Source organism: Hoplias malabaricus, chromosome 1 (assembly GCF_029633855.1).
Source record: "Hoplias malabaricus isolate fHopMal1 chromosome 1, fHopMal1.hap1, whole genome shotgun sequence".
NCBI lineage: Eukaryota > Metazoa > Chordata > Actinopteri > Characiformes > Erythrinidae > Hoplias > Hoplias malabaricus.
Window position 1 is genome coordinate 89,116,973 of NC_089800.1, and position 18,888 is coordinate 89,135,860.

General features: G+C 44.7%; 2 protein-coding genes across 2 annotated transcripts; one reads left to right on the forward strand and one right to left on the reverse strand.

Moving 5' to 3' along the window:
- Window positions 1–53: 53 nt before the first annotated feature.
- Window positions 54–14,558, reverse strand: jkamp (jnk1/mapk8 associated membrane protein). Its single transcript, XM_066675959.1, has 7 exons — window positions 14,445–14,558; window positions 12,717–12,796; window positions 6,903–7,057; window positions 6,003–6,209; window positions 5,253–5,434; window positions 3,726–3,802; window positions 54–2,112 (listed from the first exon to the last, which is right to left on the reverse strand). The coding sequence occupies exons 1-7, from the start codon at window positions 14,446–14,448 to the stop codon at window positions 1,894–1,896; spliced, it is 924 nt and encodes a 307-aa protein (XP_066532056.1). The 5' UTR covers window positions 14,449–14,558; the 3' UTR covers window positions 54–1,893.
- Window positions 14,559–15,761: 1,203 nt separating this feature from the next.
- On the forward strand, window positions 15,762–18,125 carry LOC136663970 (G-protein coupled receptor 135). Its single transcript, XM_066640952.1, has one exon. It carries the CDS (start codon window positions 15,957–15,959, stop codon window positions 17,226–17,228), a length of 1,272 nt encoding a protein of 423 aa, XP_066497049.1. The 5' UTR covers window positions 15,762–15,956; the 3' UTR covers window positions 17,229–18,125.
- The last annotated feature ends 763 nt before the right edge of the window (window positions 18,126–18,888 follow it).

Below are 18,888 nucleotides of genomic sequence, written 5' to 3' on the forward strand. Positions count from 1 at the left end.
TTATTTCCTCACAATCTTCATAAAGCAATAAAACAGTGAACACAGTCCATTTAAACGTACATTTATTTCAGAAGAGACACAGTCAGGTGATGTACTCGAGTCATGCGTTTTACACAAATCACTATCAATATCCACGTATTTACATTTGAACCTGGGCCAGCAGCAGCAGGGTCGTCTGAAGGGGCCAGGCCGGGTTTCACGGGTTTAAAGAGTATTCCCCGGGCTCTGGAGTGTTTCGTCAGAGGAGGATTTCTTTTATTTGAATCTTTTTAAAAAGAATAACTTAATCGTCTCAGAGACAGTTCACAGACCAGCTGCAATCAGCGCATCGTCTCTATTTACAGGGAATATTCTGTACAGAAAACATCCGTCATCACAACAGCAAAATAAAAAGGACATGCACCATCCACACACTGCGTGCAGCACCTCAGAGAAACAGTGTGTTGATGAATAACCTGCAAACACTAAGTAGATTTCCCATAAAGTCTGCACAGGTTAATGTTAATACCGTTAGCCCTCTGTAGCCACAGGGCGTTGGCTCCAGGACCCCCCACAGAGATCAGAATACATGAATGCTCAAATCCTTTATAGAAAACACTGGAAGGACGGGTGGAGGTTTTTTGCAAATGCTACACACACTTCACACTGCGTCTATGACCTTCCCCGACACAGCGGAGTCCATGTAAATAACTCAGTACTGTATTCTTTAAGGACAAGCTGCAAACCAAAGGAGCGAGGGAGACTGAGGATGTGTGAAATGACAGTGGGCTACAGAAGGGGGCGCTACACATCACTTTATTAACAGAGTCCACGTAGCGCTAAGGTCTGATATCAGGAACCGATCCATGGTCGGATGAATCTGGACCTGACGGACACAGAAGAGCTGCAGGTGACGTTCAGCAAAAAAGTGTGGATTCTCTATTAAAGCTGTGCACATTTCAAACTCCAAATAATGATGTTACGACCATGACCCCGGCCACTGATCAAACACCAGATCTGTGACTTTCTCGGTCTGAGGAGAACACACAACACACACTCGCCTCGTTCCTTCCAGAGAGACTCTGAGTGGACTCAAGAATAAAAGACCGAAATTGTAATCGCCATCCACTGTGACCTGGTGTTCTTTAAACTTCCACGACTGTTTACTGAAAGGGTTAAGACGTAAACACAGCGACCATCTTCTCGTTGATTGTTGATTGAGGCTGGTCTCAGTTCCTAAGTCTAACACGCCTCTGTCAGGAAATCAACAGCTTCTGAAGATGATGTTTAAGGACAGATCATTGGATGTGAGCTAAAGCCTGCAGCAGAGCTCTTAAAGCTGCTCACAGTCGGTGTCTGAAATGGTTCTGAAGAAACGGCTGATGTCTGAGACAGTGATTTACAACAGTCCTGAGGAAGGCTTTGACCGAAAACTAATTTTTAAAATTCCATTCCTGGAGGAGAACAAAAAGTACGAATTATGAGGCAAAGCAGTTTCCAAAAACGTTTTTTTTTTGCTTGGTTTTTTCATCATATTCTCCACAATCATCATCATCTTTATCTCAGGTGGAGGTCACAGCTGACGGAGAGGAATAAGACACGGGACTCGTGTTGGAGACGCCTGGTTCCCTTCACCGCCACTGGAACGTATTTCTCGAGTCCACAATCAAACACTCTCCAGAGAGGAGAGCTTCACAAGGCGAGAGAGCCCGTCAAACCTGTCCAATCAGAAGAGAGCTCAGGGACCTTTCTATTGGACACTCCTCATCACTGGGCGGACCCAGAACCCTGCTCGGTGAAATACTCCCTGAATGGTGCAGAAATATATAAAAAAAAAAAAAAAAAAAAACCTTAAGTAACAACACGCCATTTCTCCCAGTAACTGAAGCCCTGTGACGAAGAGTAAAGACGTGATCAGTGTCCGTTCCCGCCCTCAGACAGGATCCGGTTCGGCTCGGTGAATCTTGCTGTGAGTAAATAAAACAGAGCCGGTCCGGGCACCAGAGCCAGCAGCGGCAGATCCTGCTTTAAACTGTCCAGTCGGGTGATGGAGATGATGCCGTACGCGTGCAGCAGCCAGTGGCTGAAGAGCACCACCAACCGCTTCTTCTTTGCGACGAGGTTCTTAAAAGACTGCAGAGAGAGAGGAGAGTGGTGACAGAAGGGTTAAAATTCACATTAGCTCACATTAGCTCGGTCACACCCCTTATAATAAATGAACTGTTAACTCAGCTACACTGTGTATCTCCATAGAAACGTATGGAGAAGAGCCTGGGCTCGATCTGGTTCCTCTACAATGAGTTAGAGAGGGGTTCCTGATCCTGAAGTTCCTGAGGGAACTGAGGGGTTCCTGAAGTCATACAAAACCAGTACATGACTCCTCTAAACTTCTAATGACTGAAATACAATCAAATCCTCACAGAAATGTTCCAACACCCATTCTAAAGCCTCCCCACGACATTTCAGAAGAAACCAGAGACTTTCAGAAAACAACGGCACCTTCATTCCCTTAAAGAACCTTTGAAAGTACAGCTCTGTAACACGAGAACTGCAAACACAAGCCATACATTATTAATGGACCTTTATTTTTTCAGACAAAGCACATCATTAACGTCTAAGAAACCATTTAAATTTTAAAAAACAAACGCAAAGCTTTAAACTGTATTCTTTCTTTTCGTTTTTGATGATGAATGTCCGCCCCGTCACAGTCTCCACAACATATTTAACGTTGTCTTTCATTGGTTAGGGACCGTCTGAAAAGAGAAGCACTGAGTTGTTTTGTTCCTCCAAACAGAAACAACAACCCCAGCGTCTCTCCAGACAACAGACTAAGCACAGGTCTTATGCTGGACACACACCCTCCCCTTCCACCAGAGCTCACAAGCACACAGTCGCAGACCGAAGGAGAATACACTGAACTTCACGCAGACAGTGACCCAAAATGAGGCTCAAACCCAGGCCCTCATGGCTCCGGAGCTCAGACACCGCGCACTGTCACTACACTAAATAAACACCAGGAAAATTGCTTTACCATTGTTTCCTGTTTGTTTTCTGCTGCTAAATCCCCACAGAACATTAATTTCCATTACTTTTTATGTCAAGAGTTTTCATATTAGGTTCTGTCCTAATCCATTCTGCTGTAAAGCCACTGACCCTTAAAAACAACTCAAATGTTTATTAAAATGAATAAAAACTCATATCTCTGAGTGTGTCTAAGTGCTTGGCCGTTGTCTACAGAGGCAGCTCTGAGCAGTCAGCACCTCGGCTTCTTAGTAGAGCTCACTGAGGTGCTGTAGGTAGACGGCTCATAGCCCCCACTTCAACAGACCCAGTGTTTACTCCCCTCAGCTCCTGATCACATCCAGTTCAGGGCATGTGTTCTTCTGCTGAGGTTTTCATCACGTTCACGTTAGTTATCACTGGCTCTGGAGGAACTGAGGAATGGACGGGGGTTTGGACGTCAAATGGGGAAATTAAAAAAGAAATCGGTGAGATCCGCTGACGTCCACCCGAGCTTCTCTTTGAAGAAAAGCTTCCTCTAAACTCTCTGTTGCCTCAGGGACTGAGGACGCATCTGAAACTCCCTGAATATTACACTAAGGATCTCAGTGGGAGTGAGTCTCAGAACCTCAGAATAGGAACAATAAACCTGGCAGGAGTTTGCAGATTATGATATAAAAAGTGTCTATGTAGAGAAAGAACTGTGTTCTGAGGCAGACTCTGTATAAATGTATTGGAAGTCTTACCTGTATCTCAGAAGCAGACATGTATACAGCCAAGGTCACCAAGGACAAGACCAGAATAATGTAGGGGAACGCATAGTCTGACAAAGAAGAAACAGACAAAATGAAAAGATAATACAATAATGTGTGTGGTGTGTTCTCTCTGTGTCTGTGTGGGTTTCCTCCGGGTGACTGTCTGTGAGGAGTGTGGTGTGTTCTCCCTGTGTCTGCGTGGGTTTCCTCCGGGTGACTGTCTGTGAGGAGTGTGGTGTGTTCTCCCTGTGTCTGCGTGGGTTTCCTCCGGGTGACTGTCTGTGAGGAGTGTGGTGTGTTCTCCCTGTGTCTGCGTGGGTTTCCTCCGGGTGACTGTCTGTGAGGAGTGTGGTGTGTTCTCCCTGTGTCTGCGTGGGTTTCCTCCGGGTGACTGTCTGTGAGGAGTGTGGTGTGTTCTCTCTGTGTCTGCGTGGGTTTCCTCCGGGTGACTGTCTGTGAGGAGTGTGGTGTGTTCTCCCTGTGTCTGCGTGGGTTTCCTCCGGGTGACTGTCTGTGAGGAGTGTGGTGTGTTCTCTCTGTGTCTGCGTGGGTTTCCTCCGGGTGACTGTCTGTGAGGAGTGTGGTGTGTTCTCCCTGTGTCTGCGTGGGTTTCCTCCGGGTGACTGTCTGTGAGGAGTGTGGTGTGTTCTCCCTGTGTCTGCGTGGGTTTCCTCCGGGTGACTGTCTGTGAGGAGTGTGGTGTGTTCTCCCTGTGTCTGCGTGGGTTTCCTCCGGGTGACTGTCTGTGAGGAGTGTGGTGTGTTCTCCCTGTGTCTGCGTGGGTTTCCTCCGGGTGACTGTCTGTGAGGAGTGTGGTGTGTTCTCCCTGTGTCTGCGTGGGTTTCCTCCGGGTGACTGTCTGTGAGGAGTGTGGTGTGTTCTCTCTGTGTCTGCGTGGGTTTCCTCCGGGTGACTGTCTGTGAGGAGTGTGGTGTGTTCTCCCTGTGTCTGTGTGGGTTTCCTCCGGGTGACTGTCTGTGAGGAGTGTGGTGTGTCCTCCCTGTGTCTGCGTGGGTTTCCTCCGGGTGACTGTCTGTGAGGAGTGTGGTGTGTTCTCCCTGTGTCTGCGTGGGTTTCCTCCGGGTGACTGTCTGTGAGGAGTGTGGTGTGTTCTCTCTGTCTGCGTGGGTTTCCTCCGGGTGACTGTCTGTGAGGAGTGTGGTGTGTTCTCCCTGTGTCTGCGTGGGTTTCCTCCGGGTGACTGTCTGTGAGGAGCGTGGTGTGTTCTCCCTGTGTCTGCGTGGGTTTCCTCCGGGTGACTGTCTGTGAGGAGTGTGGTGTGTTCTCTCTGTGTCTGCGTGGGTTTCCTCCGGGTGAATAAAGGAATATTCAAATAAAAGTAAAAACTGTTATTTAAAAACGTAGAAATCTAAATGGAGGGAAAATCACTGAAAGATTCTCTTCATGAAGCTGATTCATTCCTCTTTACACAAATGTAATTTTGATTTCTTTGATATAAATTCAGTTTTAAAACCAATAAGCTGTCGTCCCCAATTTACCGCGACGGGAAACACTTACAGAGAAGTCCTCCTCCCACTGCCTGGAGAACGGTGAGGATGGGGAAGAAATAGAGAGCAGCGTAAATGCTTTTAAATCTGTCAGTTTTCCCCAAACCGCAGGCGATCTTCTTCACCAGCAGCGGCCGCAACATCATCATAAACACCAGGCAGAACGCGTAGTAGATCAGCACTATGGTGTATCTGGAAAAACACACACACACACACACATTACAGCCGGCAGTTTTCCTGTAATAACTCGTCTGACATAAGGCTGGGATTTCACTGGCTGATGGCTTCATGATCAATTATTTAAGTAAAGTTTAAAATGCTCAGAACAGTCCACAGTGAAAGGACACAGACACAAAACACACCCTATAAAAATAGCTGTTATTAGTTTTATATTGGATTAGTGTCAAAGACTAGAACAACATTAGATTTAATGAGACAGCTTCCAGTTACAAAACACCATTCATTCACTGTCTTTTAATTACAGGAAGTCCCACCCCTCGACCAATCAGAAGCGTCAGTTTTTCCTTCCCCCATGCCATCACATCCGGTTCCCAACCTCTCCATTCACTCCCCCTCTCCCAACTGCTAACACACAGATAACAACACACACACACACCGAACAACCCCCATTGCTACACACATATACACACATTGAACAGATACCATTAATGCCATACATCCTCTTTCTATGTGTATGTGATTCACATCGGAAGCAGAATGAACATAAATCAGTGTAAATGGAGAATATGGAGAGACTCACAGCGGAAACACAGCCTCCTGAGTGCAGTGTAAAGTGGTGACGTAGTCGGGGCTGGGGTTATAGAGCATCGTGTACCAGTCCGAAAGCATCTTGACGCGACAGGAGCGAATGGCCAACTGTCCGACCGGATCATTCACCAGCAGAGTGACCACTGCTGCAGCGCTGCACTCAAACAGCGCCGTGATGTGCTGGAACAAGGCACTGGAGCTACAGGAGAGAGCAGAAATAAGAAGATTTAACGTGTGCAGATATGACTTCTTAAACACTATAACACTGTTTGGATTCGGAGATTCTCAGTAGGACATTGGTAACAAAGTATTTTACAGGTCTCAGTGATAAAACTCCTGCAGGAGTCTGATTCTAGTGTGGTTCTTCTAATAAAGCTGTAAGAGTTTCAGGAGCAAGGCCAGGCACCACTGCTGAATGTGAATGACCTTCAAGCCCTCAGACAGTGCTGCATGAGACACGGTCACGCTACTGTGATCAGTACAGTCACATTGGCTTGGGACCATTTCAGAAAAACGGCATCAAGAAAATGGCAGGCCTCATTCTGCACGTGCTACAACAGCACAGCTTCCTGGACCAGCCTGTGGTCTCCTCGGTTCCCAAACTCTGAAACTGTGCCTCTAAAGAAAAGGTGGTAGAGTCCAGTGGGAGTGGGTTTGTGCGTCTGTCACTAAATAAAGCTTCAAGAGAATTAACGCAATTCTGATTCTTGTTTTTACTGCATTTTACAACAAACGGGGCGTGTGCTTTTGATAAAAAATAAATTGAAAAAGCCATTTGATGATTATAGAGTAAATAAAATTCATAATGATTAAAAAAACAAATCAGAAGATATTTCACCATTTTGTGAGGATTGTGAGGAAACAAACTGTTTTAAATGTGACTGGCCTTTACCTTTTTTTCCCAGAATACCATTCAATAAAGAACCAGTGCAGGACGAGAGGCAGCATGGCCATGAACCCCAGGTAAAGCCAGTCGTACAGCTCCGGCGTGTCCTCACACACTCTGCAGATTTTCCCTTCGCTGGTCCTCTGCCCTCGGGGACAAACCTTTGAACAGAACAGGAACAAATAAAACTTCAATTTCTGTAATTTCTAACGTCCTAAAGCTTCTGCTGATACAATGATTCATTGATAAATGTGATTTATCTCGGGCGAGAGGCCTGAGATGTTATAAGGTCGACTTGAAATAACACCGAGAGGTTCGATTTTTGGTTCCCTTCCACCTTTATTTACACACCAGACTTTATATTTCTATATACAATATATACATGCGCGCTCCTTAAGGACAAAAAAAATAACAAAACAAAATTCTCTATTAGCAGAGACAAAAGGATAAAGACAACTAAATCAATTGAGTCTTAGTATGCCCTTAGGTTATGCTCCTCTCGCTACGGTCTAGCAGAGTCTCTCTCTTTTACCCTTGTGTGGTATATATATAGGTAGCCCCGCCCCTTAGAATATACCATTCCCTTAAGAGGTAAAAGTTATTGTATCTTGGATACACAAGTTTCATAAACAATAAAAATTAACAATGAACTAACAACTGTACCAAGATTCAATTACGGCCATGGCATGTTTAACATTCATTCATAATATCACTATTTATTAGATAATATATTTTCCCTCTTCTAGATGCTAGTTCCCCCTTCCCTCTGTGGAGAATGGATTCAACCAGGTAAGTAAAACTCAGCATCAAGAGATAGTACTCTTTTCCCTCTCACATGACCCGTATGCAGGTGAGTAAGTACAGGTAAGTATACATAATGGTTTCTCTTGGTGATGTGTCACAGGTACTGTACATCATCACACACCCCCCTCCTTAAGCTCAACGCCTTTCCAGCGGCGGGACAGGTAGTCAGCTGTTACATTTTGGGTACCTTTTTTATACTTTATAGCAAAACAATAGGGCTGTAATGACAAGTACCATCGTGTGATCCTAGCATTAGAGTCTTTCATTCTTTGGATCCACTGCAAAGCTTTGTGATCTGTCTCTAGAACAAAGTCATGTCCAAGCAAGTAATACTTTAAAGAGTCAAGCGCCCATTTGATAGCGAGAGCCTCCTTCTCGATGGTAGAGTAGTTAGTCTCACGTGGAAACAGTTTCCTGCTTATATACAGGATAGGTTTTCTCTCAGCGTCCTCCCCCTGTAACAAGACAGCACCTAACCCTGTACCTGATGCATCAGTCTGCACAATAAAAGGTTTCGAAAAATCAGGGCTGGCTAAAACTGGCTCCTGGCACAATGCATTTTTGAGGTCTTTAAAAGCATACTCACAGGTCTCTGTCCATTTAACCCTTTGAGGCATGTCCTTCTTGGTTAAATCCGTCAGTGCTGCTGCTTTAGTCGAAAAATTAGGGATGAACCTGCGGTACCATCCCACAAGACCTAAAAATGAACGTACACTCCTCTTTGTATTAGGTTGGGGTGTTGCCCTCACGGCCTCTACTTTGTCCACTTGAGGTCTTATTTGACCCCCGCCCAGGATGTAACCTAGATATGAGACCTCCTCACGAGCGAGATGACATTTGCTGGGGTTTGCTGTTAGACCTGCATCTGCGATCTTCCTCAGGACAATGCCTAGATGTTGTAGATGTTCTTCCCATGATGAACTGTAGATCACCACATCATCTATATAAGCTGCCGCGAAGTCCTCCGTACCTCTGAGAACGTCGTCCATCAACCTCTGGAAGGTTGCAGCCGCACCGTGTAATCCGAATGGCATTGTACGGAAATGGTATAGTCCTGATGGTGTTCTAAATGCAGTCAGCTCTTTAGCGGACTGGCTGAGTGGAACTTGCCAGTATCCCTTGCATAAATCCACCGTGGACAGAACTTTAGCCTTCCCTAGCCTCTCTATTAGGTCATCTGCTCTTGGCATGGGATATGGGTCAAAAGCAGACACGGCGTTTAGCCTTGAAAAGTCAATGCAAAACCGTAAGCCTCCATCTTTCTTGGGAACCAAGACGACAGGGCTGCACCTTTCGCTCTTTGACGGTTCTATTACTCCCATTTTGATCATAGCTTCAACTTCTTTTTTCAACTCTGGGACAAGTCGTGCTGGAACTCTGCAGTTGAACTGTCTAATCGGTTCATCTTTGATGAGTCTGATGTTATGCTTGGTCACGTCTGTTAATCCTGGTTCATCTGAGAAGAGCTTAGGTGGAACCACGTGCAGTAGTTCTTTTTGTTGCTGTGATGTTAAGTGGGGCACCTTTGGAAGAACGGTACCTTCTTTTCTTGTGGGGAAATACTGTTCGGCCACCTCGTCTTCATCATGAACGGCCCTTATCCATAGCTGCTCCGAACTCTTATTCTCAGGCTCCTTCCAGGGTCTCAACATGTTAATGTGGAAGCTCTGAAATTTCTTCCGTCTGTCAGGCAGGTGGAGTTCATATGTAGTTTCTCCGACTTGTCTTTGCACTTTATATGGCCCCTGCCATTTGGCTAAAAGCCCAGTGTCACTGGTGGGTAGTAGAATAAGTACTTTCTGCCCGACTTGCAGAACTCTCTTCCTTGCCACTTTATCATACCAGTGTTTTTGCTGTTCTTGAGCTTTCTCCATGTTTTCATGGACAGTACTCGTCAATTGACTCAACTTGTCCCTAATCATCAAGACATACGTTAAAATGTTCAGTTTCTGTTCACTCTTCTCACCTTCCCACGCTTCTTTCAGGACATCCATCGGACCTCTCACCTGTCTTCCGTAAAGGAGTTCAAACGGGGAAAATCCGGTGGAAGCTTGAGGTACTTCACGATATGCGAACAGCACATAGGGTAACCACATGTCCCAGTCTGTACCGTTGTTGTTCGTCACCTTCTGTAAAGCTCGTTTCAGAGTCTTATTGAAACGTTCCGTTAGCCCATCAGTTTGAGGGTGATATGGTGTGGTGTGAATACTTTTAATGCCTAATAGATCGTACACTTGCTTTATCTGTTTTGAAGTGAAGTTAGTGCCCCTGTCTGTCAATATCTCTTTCGGGATCCCTACTCTTGAAATAAGTTGTATCAGAGCATTGACAATTTGACGAGTTTTAATGTTTTTGAGGGCAAAAGCCTCTGGATATTTTGTCGCATAGTCACATATTACTAAAATGTAACGGTTGCCGTTTTTTGTTCTAGGTAACGGCCCTACTACGTCCATTGCTATGCGAGAGAATGGTATGTCTATTATAGGCATGCTCACCATAGGCACCTTGTCTGACTTTTTTAGAGTTGCAGTGAGTTGACATTCCGGGCAATTATTGCAGTATCTAATCACATCTGCATACTGACCTGGCCAGTAAAATCTGTATGCTATGCGGCTGAATGTTTTAGCTTGCCCGAAGTGGCCTGCCCAGGGATCTGAATGTCCCATTTTAAGCACTTTCTCCCTAAGGCTTACCGGGAGTACTAGTTGCTCACCTTTATCAGTGATTCTATATAGTTTGTTATCTTTAATCGCTAAGTGGCAACCTTTATCAGAGATGTCACTATAGTGTTTGCTTTTTTCAAATAGTGGTTTTAAAGTTTCATCTAATGTTTGGAGTTGTTCAAAGTTAATGGGTAAACTAATGTTATCTGTATCTGGCAGTTCTATTTTCTCCAGACATTTGGTTCCCATAACTTCAGCTTTTCTTACATCTCTCCTTGTCTTTTTTTTAGTTTCTGCAGCATATGGCAATTCCTTAAAAAGTTCTGTGGTTTCTTTGGCTAAATTTTTTTTGCTTTGCCTGGTCACTACCATAGCCTCTGCCGTCTTTACATTTTTATAGTTCAATAAATCAATCAAAATAGGGATGTCTCTGCCTAGTATGATGGGATATGGAGCGTTTTGTACCACTCCTACGCGTACCAGGTAGGATTGCCCTTTAATTGATATATTAATCTCAGTTGTAGGATAAATCTGCTCATCACCATGTATGCATTTGACCTTTAACGTACTTGTAAGGCTATATTGAGAGTTTTCAAGACATGCTTGTGTGACTAAAGTTTGGCTCGCCCCAGTATCTAATAAAGCCCTAAACTGTTTGCCATTCAATTTAACTGTTACTGTGGTTTCATCACTACCTTCCTGTGTACTAAAGGGATTTTCTTTTCTAGGGGTGTAGCACAGTTGGTTAGAGCTAGTGGGAGGATATTGACATTCAGAGCTTTTGTGTCCTATTTGGTTACAGCTAAAACATCTTATTTTTGGTTTTTCAGCTGAGCTTTTAATGGACTTATGCCACTGCATTTTAAAGGCTGGCTTTGAACGTTCAACACCACTACCATAGTCACGTCTCTCAAACTTACTGGACTGTTTGTTGAAGGTTGACTTCCCGAGCTGGAACTCTCCCTCGGCTTGCCGTGCCGCGATGAAAGCTTCTGCCATTTCAACCGCTTGCTCCGCAGAAGTCGGGCTGCGTTCCAATATCCAGCTCTTCAATTCTGGATTGATTACGCTCAGGAACTGTTCCAGAACGATGGTTTGTCCAATGTCCTCTTTTGTCTTGTCTTTTGGACGTATCCATCTCTCATAAAGTCCCGTGAGCCGCGTGAATAGTTCCCTCGGCGTCTCGTTGTTTAATACGTGCCCTTTACGGAAACGCTGTCTGTAAGTCTCAGGGTTAATCTCAAACTTTCTGAGAATAGCCTCTTTTACTGCTTCAAAGTCATTTATTTTTTCAACGCTCATGGCGACGTAGGCTGCTCTTGCCTTTCCTTCCAGCAAGGGGACCAGATGAAAAGCCCAGTCCGTTTTCGGCCATCTAGCCGCTAGCGCTAACCGCTCAAACATTATGAAGTAATGTTCGATGTCATCATCATCTTTAAGTTGCGGGAGTCTTGGCCACGCTACCTGTGTTGTCCTTAATTGTTCTCCCATCGCGTCGTATGCACTTACTGCCGGAGTCGCGGGTCTGTATATTGTGTGCGATGCTGTTGTGGAATGCTCCGTTTCCCTGTGTTGTTGTACTCCACTTTGGCCCCTCCGTACTTCTTCCTGTAGAAGGCCGAACTGGTGTTGTAGGGAACGCCACCTCTGCTCTTGCTTCGTCGCTTCTCTCCGCAGTTCTTCATCTCTCTGCTGTTGAGAGCTGAAAAAGCTTTCGAGCATCTGCTGCAAGTTAGTGATCTCCGATGTATTCCCTTTGACGGTGGTTGACTCGCATTCCTCTTCTTCGCTCCGTGTCTGGGTGACTGGTGGTTTCTTGGGAGCCATCTTCTCCTAGTGGTTATTATTGGAGTTACACAACGCTCCTCCGCTTTTCGGCGTCGTACCTCTCTCTCGTTTCTTGTCGTGGACTGTATGTAGTTGCTGTCATCAGGTTCGTAGTCACTGCCACCATTTGTGATAAAGCTCACCCCTACACCTCCCATCATTTCACTTTGCGATGGTGTAGGGGTGAGCTTTATCACAATAAATTGTATAAATCCGTCTGAAAGAGGAAGTGAATTTACTTTATTAACCCCTTGTTGAGCTGTGGTGACTGGGGAGCAGTGTTTGTGTAATGCTGAGTAATACATTTATTCTGTCGGCTCCCTCCGACATGTTTGGGATGAGTTGGAGTGGTGCGTGTGATCCAGAACTAATCACCCAGCATCAGCACCTGACCCTCACTAATATTTACGTTGCTGCATTCACTCAAATCCTCAATACCTTCCACAGTAAATGAGACAGACGCCCTATAAATACCATTCCCTTTGGATAAACCCCACGGACACAAACTGTTTTAAATGGTACTTACCCCACATTCTCCCTCTATTGATCCATTTATGAGAGTCTTTCCACAGTAGAGCCCCGGACAGGTCGAGCTCATGGACACAGCTACAGCAGACAAAAATAATATCACACATTCTGACACTTACAACATTATTCACTAGAACTAACACTACGTCCCACACTCTGAAAGTCAGAGGAGTCTCACCAACCCCGAGTTCAGAATCCAATATGGCTGCCCACATATCAACAGTGTGTAAAAGCAGTGGTGTCACTGGTATATTAGTGCTTTTATCTAGTTGTGTCTCTTTAAATCAGTCGTACACACAGTACTGTCTCACCTCTGTGTGTGGACGTGTAAAATCTCGCATAATGCCCTGTTATCAATCGGTATCACTATCAACGCTAACCAGAAACAAGCTAACAATGAACACCTAGGTCACCGATCGTATCCATCTCTAAACAATTATACTGGGTGTGCTCCTGTTTGTTTGGAATGAAAACCTGCAGCCAGCCCTTTGTGGATGAGATCTCTGACCTCTGACCTTTGACCTAGGCATAGGGTTTTCTGAATGTTTACTAGATGAAAGTTCGACATCCGACTTACGAGGTAAACGGAACATAGCATCACAGCCTGTAGTTGGAGTGTACAGAAGTCACAGACGAGAGCAGGGCAATAATTAAAGTCTCTGCACTTGGCGTCAGAAGCGGGGCAGAATCCGAATGGCTCGTTTTAATGCATTGTTTCTGAATTAGGGGGCGCACAGAAAAGTGTGTGTGTTGCTGGGCGCCAGATCCACACACTAATGTGTACATGCACCGTCTTCTTTAAACCAAAACGGTGAAACATGAAGTGTTTGTATTCAAGAATACAACAATCAGACAGTCAAAATCTACGTTTCTCAGGTGCCTAAAACCACAGTAGGTCGTGTGACACTGTATTACTGTCATTAGGGGCGTATGTAGGTGTTGTGGGGCCTTATGAACACCATGAAGGAAAGTGTTTAAACACCCCTCCAGTTACAGACACACATTTAAACGTGTTGTCGTGTGCGTGTGATGGTGTTTATACTACATTGTGCACGGCATGGATTCAGAAAGCCTGCGTTTCCTACGTCATAAACCTGAGGGACTAAGTGGAGCAGCGGAGGGATTTGAAGATGTAGATCTACACCCACTGAATGTATGTGATAGATAGATAGATAGATAGATAGATAGATAGATACTTTATTGATCCCCAGGGGAAATTCAAGAAAGTGTAAAGTTAGTGTAAAGCTACATTAAACCACTATAACGCGTAAGCGGAATTGAACCTTGGTAAAAACCTTCTATAAAAACAATTCTGAACAGAGAGGAATGTTAGGGGTTAAACAGTTGGCCTGAAAAAATCCTAAGGAGGACAAAATATCACTGTCTATATTATTAGCTTTCATTTCAGGACTAAAACCAATTAGACAAAATAAATATGATTTTTATTACACACGGTCACTAACGTCACACCAGCCACTTTAACACATTTACTATTAAACTGCTATGTCCCTAATGTGTGTACGTTTTCATTTGGCTTCCTTTTCATTGGAACTCTCCGTTCCACCTTAAGTCTGCAGGAGTTCTTAACGGCCATTTAAGGTGGAACGGAAATTTCGAATTAGAAGCTGGAGAGACCTCGCTTCAAAAAGGAGGCAAATAACACTGTTAAAGACACTGACACCGTCGTCTATAAACAGAATAAACACCAAGACCTACATCTACTCACCCATAACACCAGCAAAGAATATAACGTCTTCAAAAACAGAGAAAAACACAGCAGAGTGTGTTAGCTGTTAGCGGGCGGCTACATTTATTCTGTGTGTTTATGTGAGCACCCCCTTGCGGAGAACACGGGGACAACAACATTCTGTTTTTTATCCTTCATATTTTATTATTTTGTCATCCATTTTAAATACATTTTTTTACAATTTTAATATAATATTGAGGTTTAGAAATAAACATTTTTATTCAGTGTGCGCTAAAGGGAAGTGTTTCGTTGTAAAGGAACTGAGGCATGATGGAACCTTTAATGCTTTTTTTGGTTATGTTTATAGTGTTTATAGAATTAAACACGCGGTGTACACTTCTGTGGAAATGATAATATTAAATCACATTATATTACGTTAAAGATGAACGAGTGAATGTTTTTAAAATGTAATAGAGAAGATTTATCAGCGCTGTCACTATGGTAACGGCTCTAAACGTCACTACCTGCGTACACTGCACCAGTTTTGAGGAAATCCCCGCCCTCCTTTGCTCTGATTGGTCAGTAGTGACCCGCTTACCCTTTTGTGATTGGTTAATATTAAACACGGCTCCGCCCTCAGTAAGAGATTTCAGCCACTGGGTTTTTAACGCGGGACCGTCACTCAGCGCAACAGACAATATACGTGCATTTATTCACAAATGTATATTATTTGTATTATATTAAATATGAAAATAAGATGAGATCATCCTTTATTTGTCCCACAGTGGGAAAATTCAAAGTGTTACAGCAGCAAAGGGACGGCAAAGTAGTCAGTGATAGAAAGAGGTAACTAAAGAAAAGCTTAGTAATGACTATAAACATAAAAAAAAATAACAAATAAAATTCTTTGATTATTTTGATGAGCTCTTTATAACATGGAAAAATATCTGAATTAATTTCTAATATAAGTGTGAACGTGTATAAAAAGTGACAAGCTGAAATATGCTCATTAATATGATATTAATTTATTATATATCTGATGTACGATTATTTATATTATTTCAAAAATACAATTATTTATTTTTCCCAGTCCATTTCACATACATGAAGTTCGTTGTGTGCATTTGATGGTGAATATAAATAAAACAAAATAAAATAAAACAGTACAATTGCATATAAAAGAAGAATATAATATTGGAAATAAAAAATGAACATGAAATAGTTAAAATTGAGGGGGGGGGGCGCACAAAAAAAAAAAATACCATCAGCCAATCCCCGCTGAGGAAGGCGTGGCTATTCCTGAAAACGGGTGGGTTTACAGGCACAAGAGTGAGGAGCCTTTAAGCGGAGGGAGAAGGGTGGCGCCTTCAGATGGAGAAACGCGTTATAAACGTGTAAACGAAGCTGATAAGGGGGCGCCCGGGAGAAGCCGCTGATCCGGCTCCGCGCTGTGACGCTGTGAACCGTTTCTGAGGCGGAGAGCTGGAAGGAGGAGGGAATAAGGGATGCATCCTCTTCTGCTGTGTAGACCCGTGTCCAGTGGCCAGCAACATGGACAACAACAGATCCAGATCAGGTCTGATTGTGGATTTTGGGAACCAGAGCAGTGTTGTGGCTGGCAGTCCCGTGAAGGTGTCTGGGGGCCACTCGGTTTTGCACGGCGTGGCTGTGGCCGCCCAGGCCCTTTTACTCCTGGCCATTTTTCTGCTGTCCAGCTTGGGCAACTCAGCCGTGGTGATGGTCATCATCAAGCACAGGCAGCTGAGGACAGTGACCAATGCTTTCATCATGTCCCTGTCTCTGTCCGACTTCCTAACGGCCGTCCTTTGCCTGCCCTTCTCCTTCATGATGCTGTTCAGTAAGGACGGCTCCTGGATGTTTGGGGACCGTTTCTGCATCGCCAACGGCTTCTTCAACACCTGCTTCGGCATCATCTCCACGTTCACCATGACCCTCATCTCCTTTGACCGATACTACGCCATCGTGAGGCAGCCGCAGGAGAAAATCGGCAGAAAGAAAGCCATGCAGCTGCTGACCGCCGTGTGGCTGTCCGCGGTGGTCTTCTCCTTCCCCTGGTACATTTTCTTTTGGACGTCCGACCACCTAGTGGTCCACAAGCCTGGCTTCTACCACTGCATGTATGTGTTCCACTCTAGCAGCTCGAGAATGGGCACCACTTACAGCGTCTCCCTGATTGTGGTCTGCTATCTCCTTCCCTTCGCTCTCATGTGCTTCTGCCACTACAACATCTGTAAGACGGTCAGACTCTCAGAGATCAGAGTGCGTCCGGTCACGACCTACGCTCACCTCCTCCGCTTTTACAGCGAGATGAGGACGGCCACCACCGTCCTGATCATGATCGTCTTCATCATCTTCTGCTGGGGGCCGTACTGTTTGATGGGAATAATCACCGCCGTGGGAGACTACAGCTTCAACCCAGCAATGGACACCGTGGCCATGTGGATGGCCTGGGCCAACGGTGCCATAAACCCGCTCATCTACGCCATCAGGAACCCCAACATCTCCATGCTGCTGGGGCGGAGCAGAGAGGAAGGCTACAGGACTCGAAACATCGCGGCCTACCTGTCCCGGACACGAGCGGACAGGATCCGCGACAGGACGCGAGCGGACAGGATCCGAGAGCGCTACGCCACCCGGCACGCCGCAGGAAGTCGTGTGTCTTCCTCCAGCCCGGCCAACGGCGGAGAGGTCGCCATGTGGGCCTGCAAAAACCCCGCCATCTTCTTCTGCCGGGACGGCCAGCCCGATACGGTCACGGAGACGGCCGAGAGGAAGGTCCAGACGGCCAACACCAGCTTGTGATGTTTACTTTCTATCTTTTATATGGTTTAATTTGCTTTACATCATTCAAGCAGCGAATTGACTAAGACACTGATCAAGGGCTGGACGATGTGGACGATGAAGATCTGTATTGCGATTACGATATTAAGTATTAAAATCAAGGAAATAGAGTCTACGTTATATGACGAAATATTTTCAGACAATCAGTAGTTTTATTTGTTCAATTAATGGTTCAAAGCCCTTGGCCGAGGAAACTGGGAATGGGAATATCACCCGCCGCTGAAAATTACATTTAAAGCATTATACAGAGCCTTTAAAGCTACACTAGGTAGTGTTTTTACCCTAAAATTACAACGTCAACGTCATTGTGATGTTCCACTGAGCTGTAATAGGAGAATAGCTACTTTGAGCTCAGCACTGCAGAAACTGCACTATGTAACTTACGGAGGAGCAGGAGCGTAGGAATAAATTCGGGGCCCTATGCACAAGCAGTGCCCATGGGACCCTCTCAACCAAAACTCTCAGATTACCGATAAGGCACCATGTTATTGCTAGTTTTGCAGTTGTTAGCACTGACAATCGCGGTGGTATTGAAGCGTTTTATAACGACAGGAGTTCAGTTAACGCAGGGTATTTGCGTTCACGTTTGGGCTCATCTTTCTTGGAAGATACATTTGTTAGCAGTTGCTTTCCCTCATTTCTATTTTTGTCTCTTTCCTGCCTCTCTTTTCTTTTCTGAAAAGCAGATTTAGTTTTCATTATCAATGCTATTATTTAGCGTTATCTTCCACAGCACGGCTACAACGCGCACCGCTTCAGCAGAATGAACGTTAAGCTAAATGCACCTAATTAAAAAGCCCGGACTAAACCATTTTCGTGAAAGGGGTGAGGCCTGTTTGTAGGCAACGACACACCATTCAATCCATCATTCAACCGACTTATTTACGCAAAACGTTACATTTACTTTAGTTAGCAACATTTATTGTGATTTTTAAATGATATTAATATTTAAAGGAAAATAAATTCCACACGCCTCAAAGGCCCTCCCCCCACTTGGGGCCTTGAGAACTCTTTCACCCCAATACGACGCCCCCAAAGTTACATAGTGCAGTTTCTGTAGTGCTGAGCCTGAGTAGCAACAACAGAGGCCCTATTCTCCTTGCTGCAGCTCGGTGGAACATCACAATGAAGTTAAAGCTGTAATTTTAAGGTAAAAAATAATACATTGTGTTCCTTTAAAATCAAGGGAAACGAGGCTACATTAAACGCATTATAAAATGTGCAGACACTTCCTCTCCGTGTGATATCTACAGTTATAACACTGGTCCGAACCCCTTGGCTGAGGAAGCTAGGAAAGGGAAGATAAACTGATGACGTTTATAGCATTAGAGGGGCTTTAAAAGGCTGCTGCTCGGAGGAAGACTGTTCTCAGCAGCAACAAATTCCCTTAAACAAAATGTACATTTTTATACGCCACACTGACTCACGTGCACTGCTTAAGAACGATGGTCATTCGAGGGGTTCTAAGTAAAGAAAATGGTTCTATACAGAACCCTGAACACTCGAAGGACCTTTTGCATCATGAATGTGTTCTTCAGGTTGATGGAGAATGTGCTATAGACGGTTCTATACAGCACCGGGTTCCACACGGCTCCAATAACCGTCCCTCCCTTGATGTCAA

Bases quoted from the DNA above. Each gene is read 5' to 3' on its own strand.
- LOC136663970 (XM_066640952.1), top strand. From the start codon at position 15,957: ATGGACAACAACAGATCCAGATCAGGTCTGATTGTGGATTTTGGGAAC.
- jkamp (XM_066675959.1), bottom strand. The intron at 5,435-6,002 runs GTGAGTCTCTCC...GTGTTTTTCCAG, and splicing joins CAGGAGGCTGTGTTTCCGCT to ATACACCATAGTGCTGATCT. The intron at 3,803-5,252 runs GTAAGTGTTTCC...CTTCTTTGTCAG, and splicing joins AGTGGGAGGAGGACTTCTCT to ACTATGCGTTCCCCTACATT.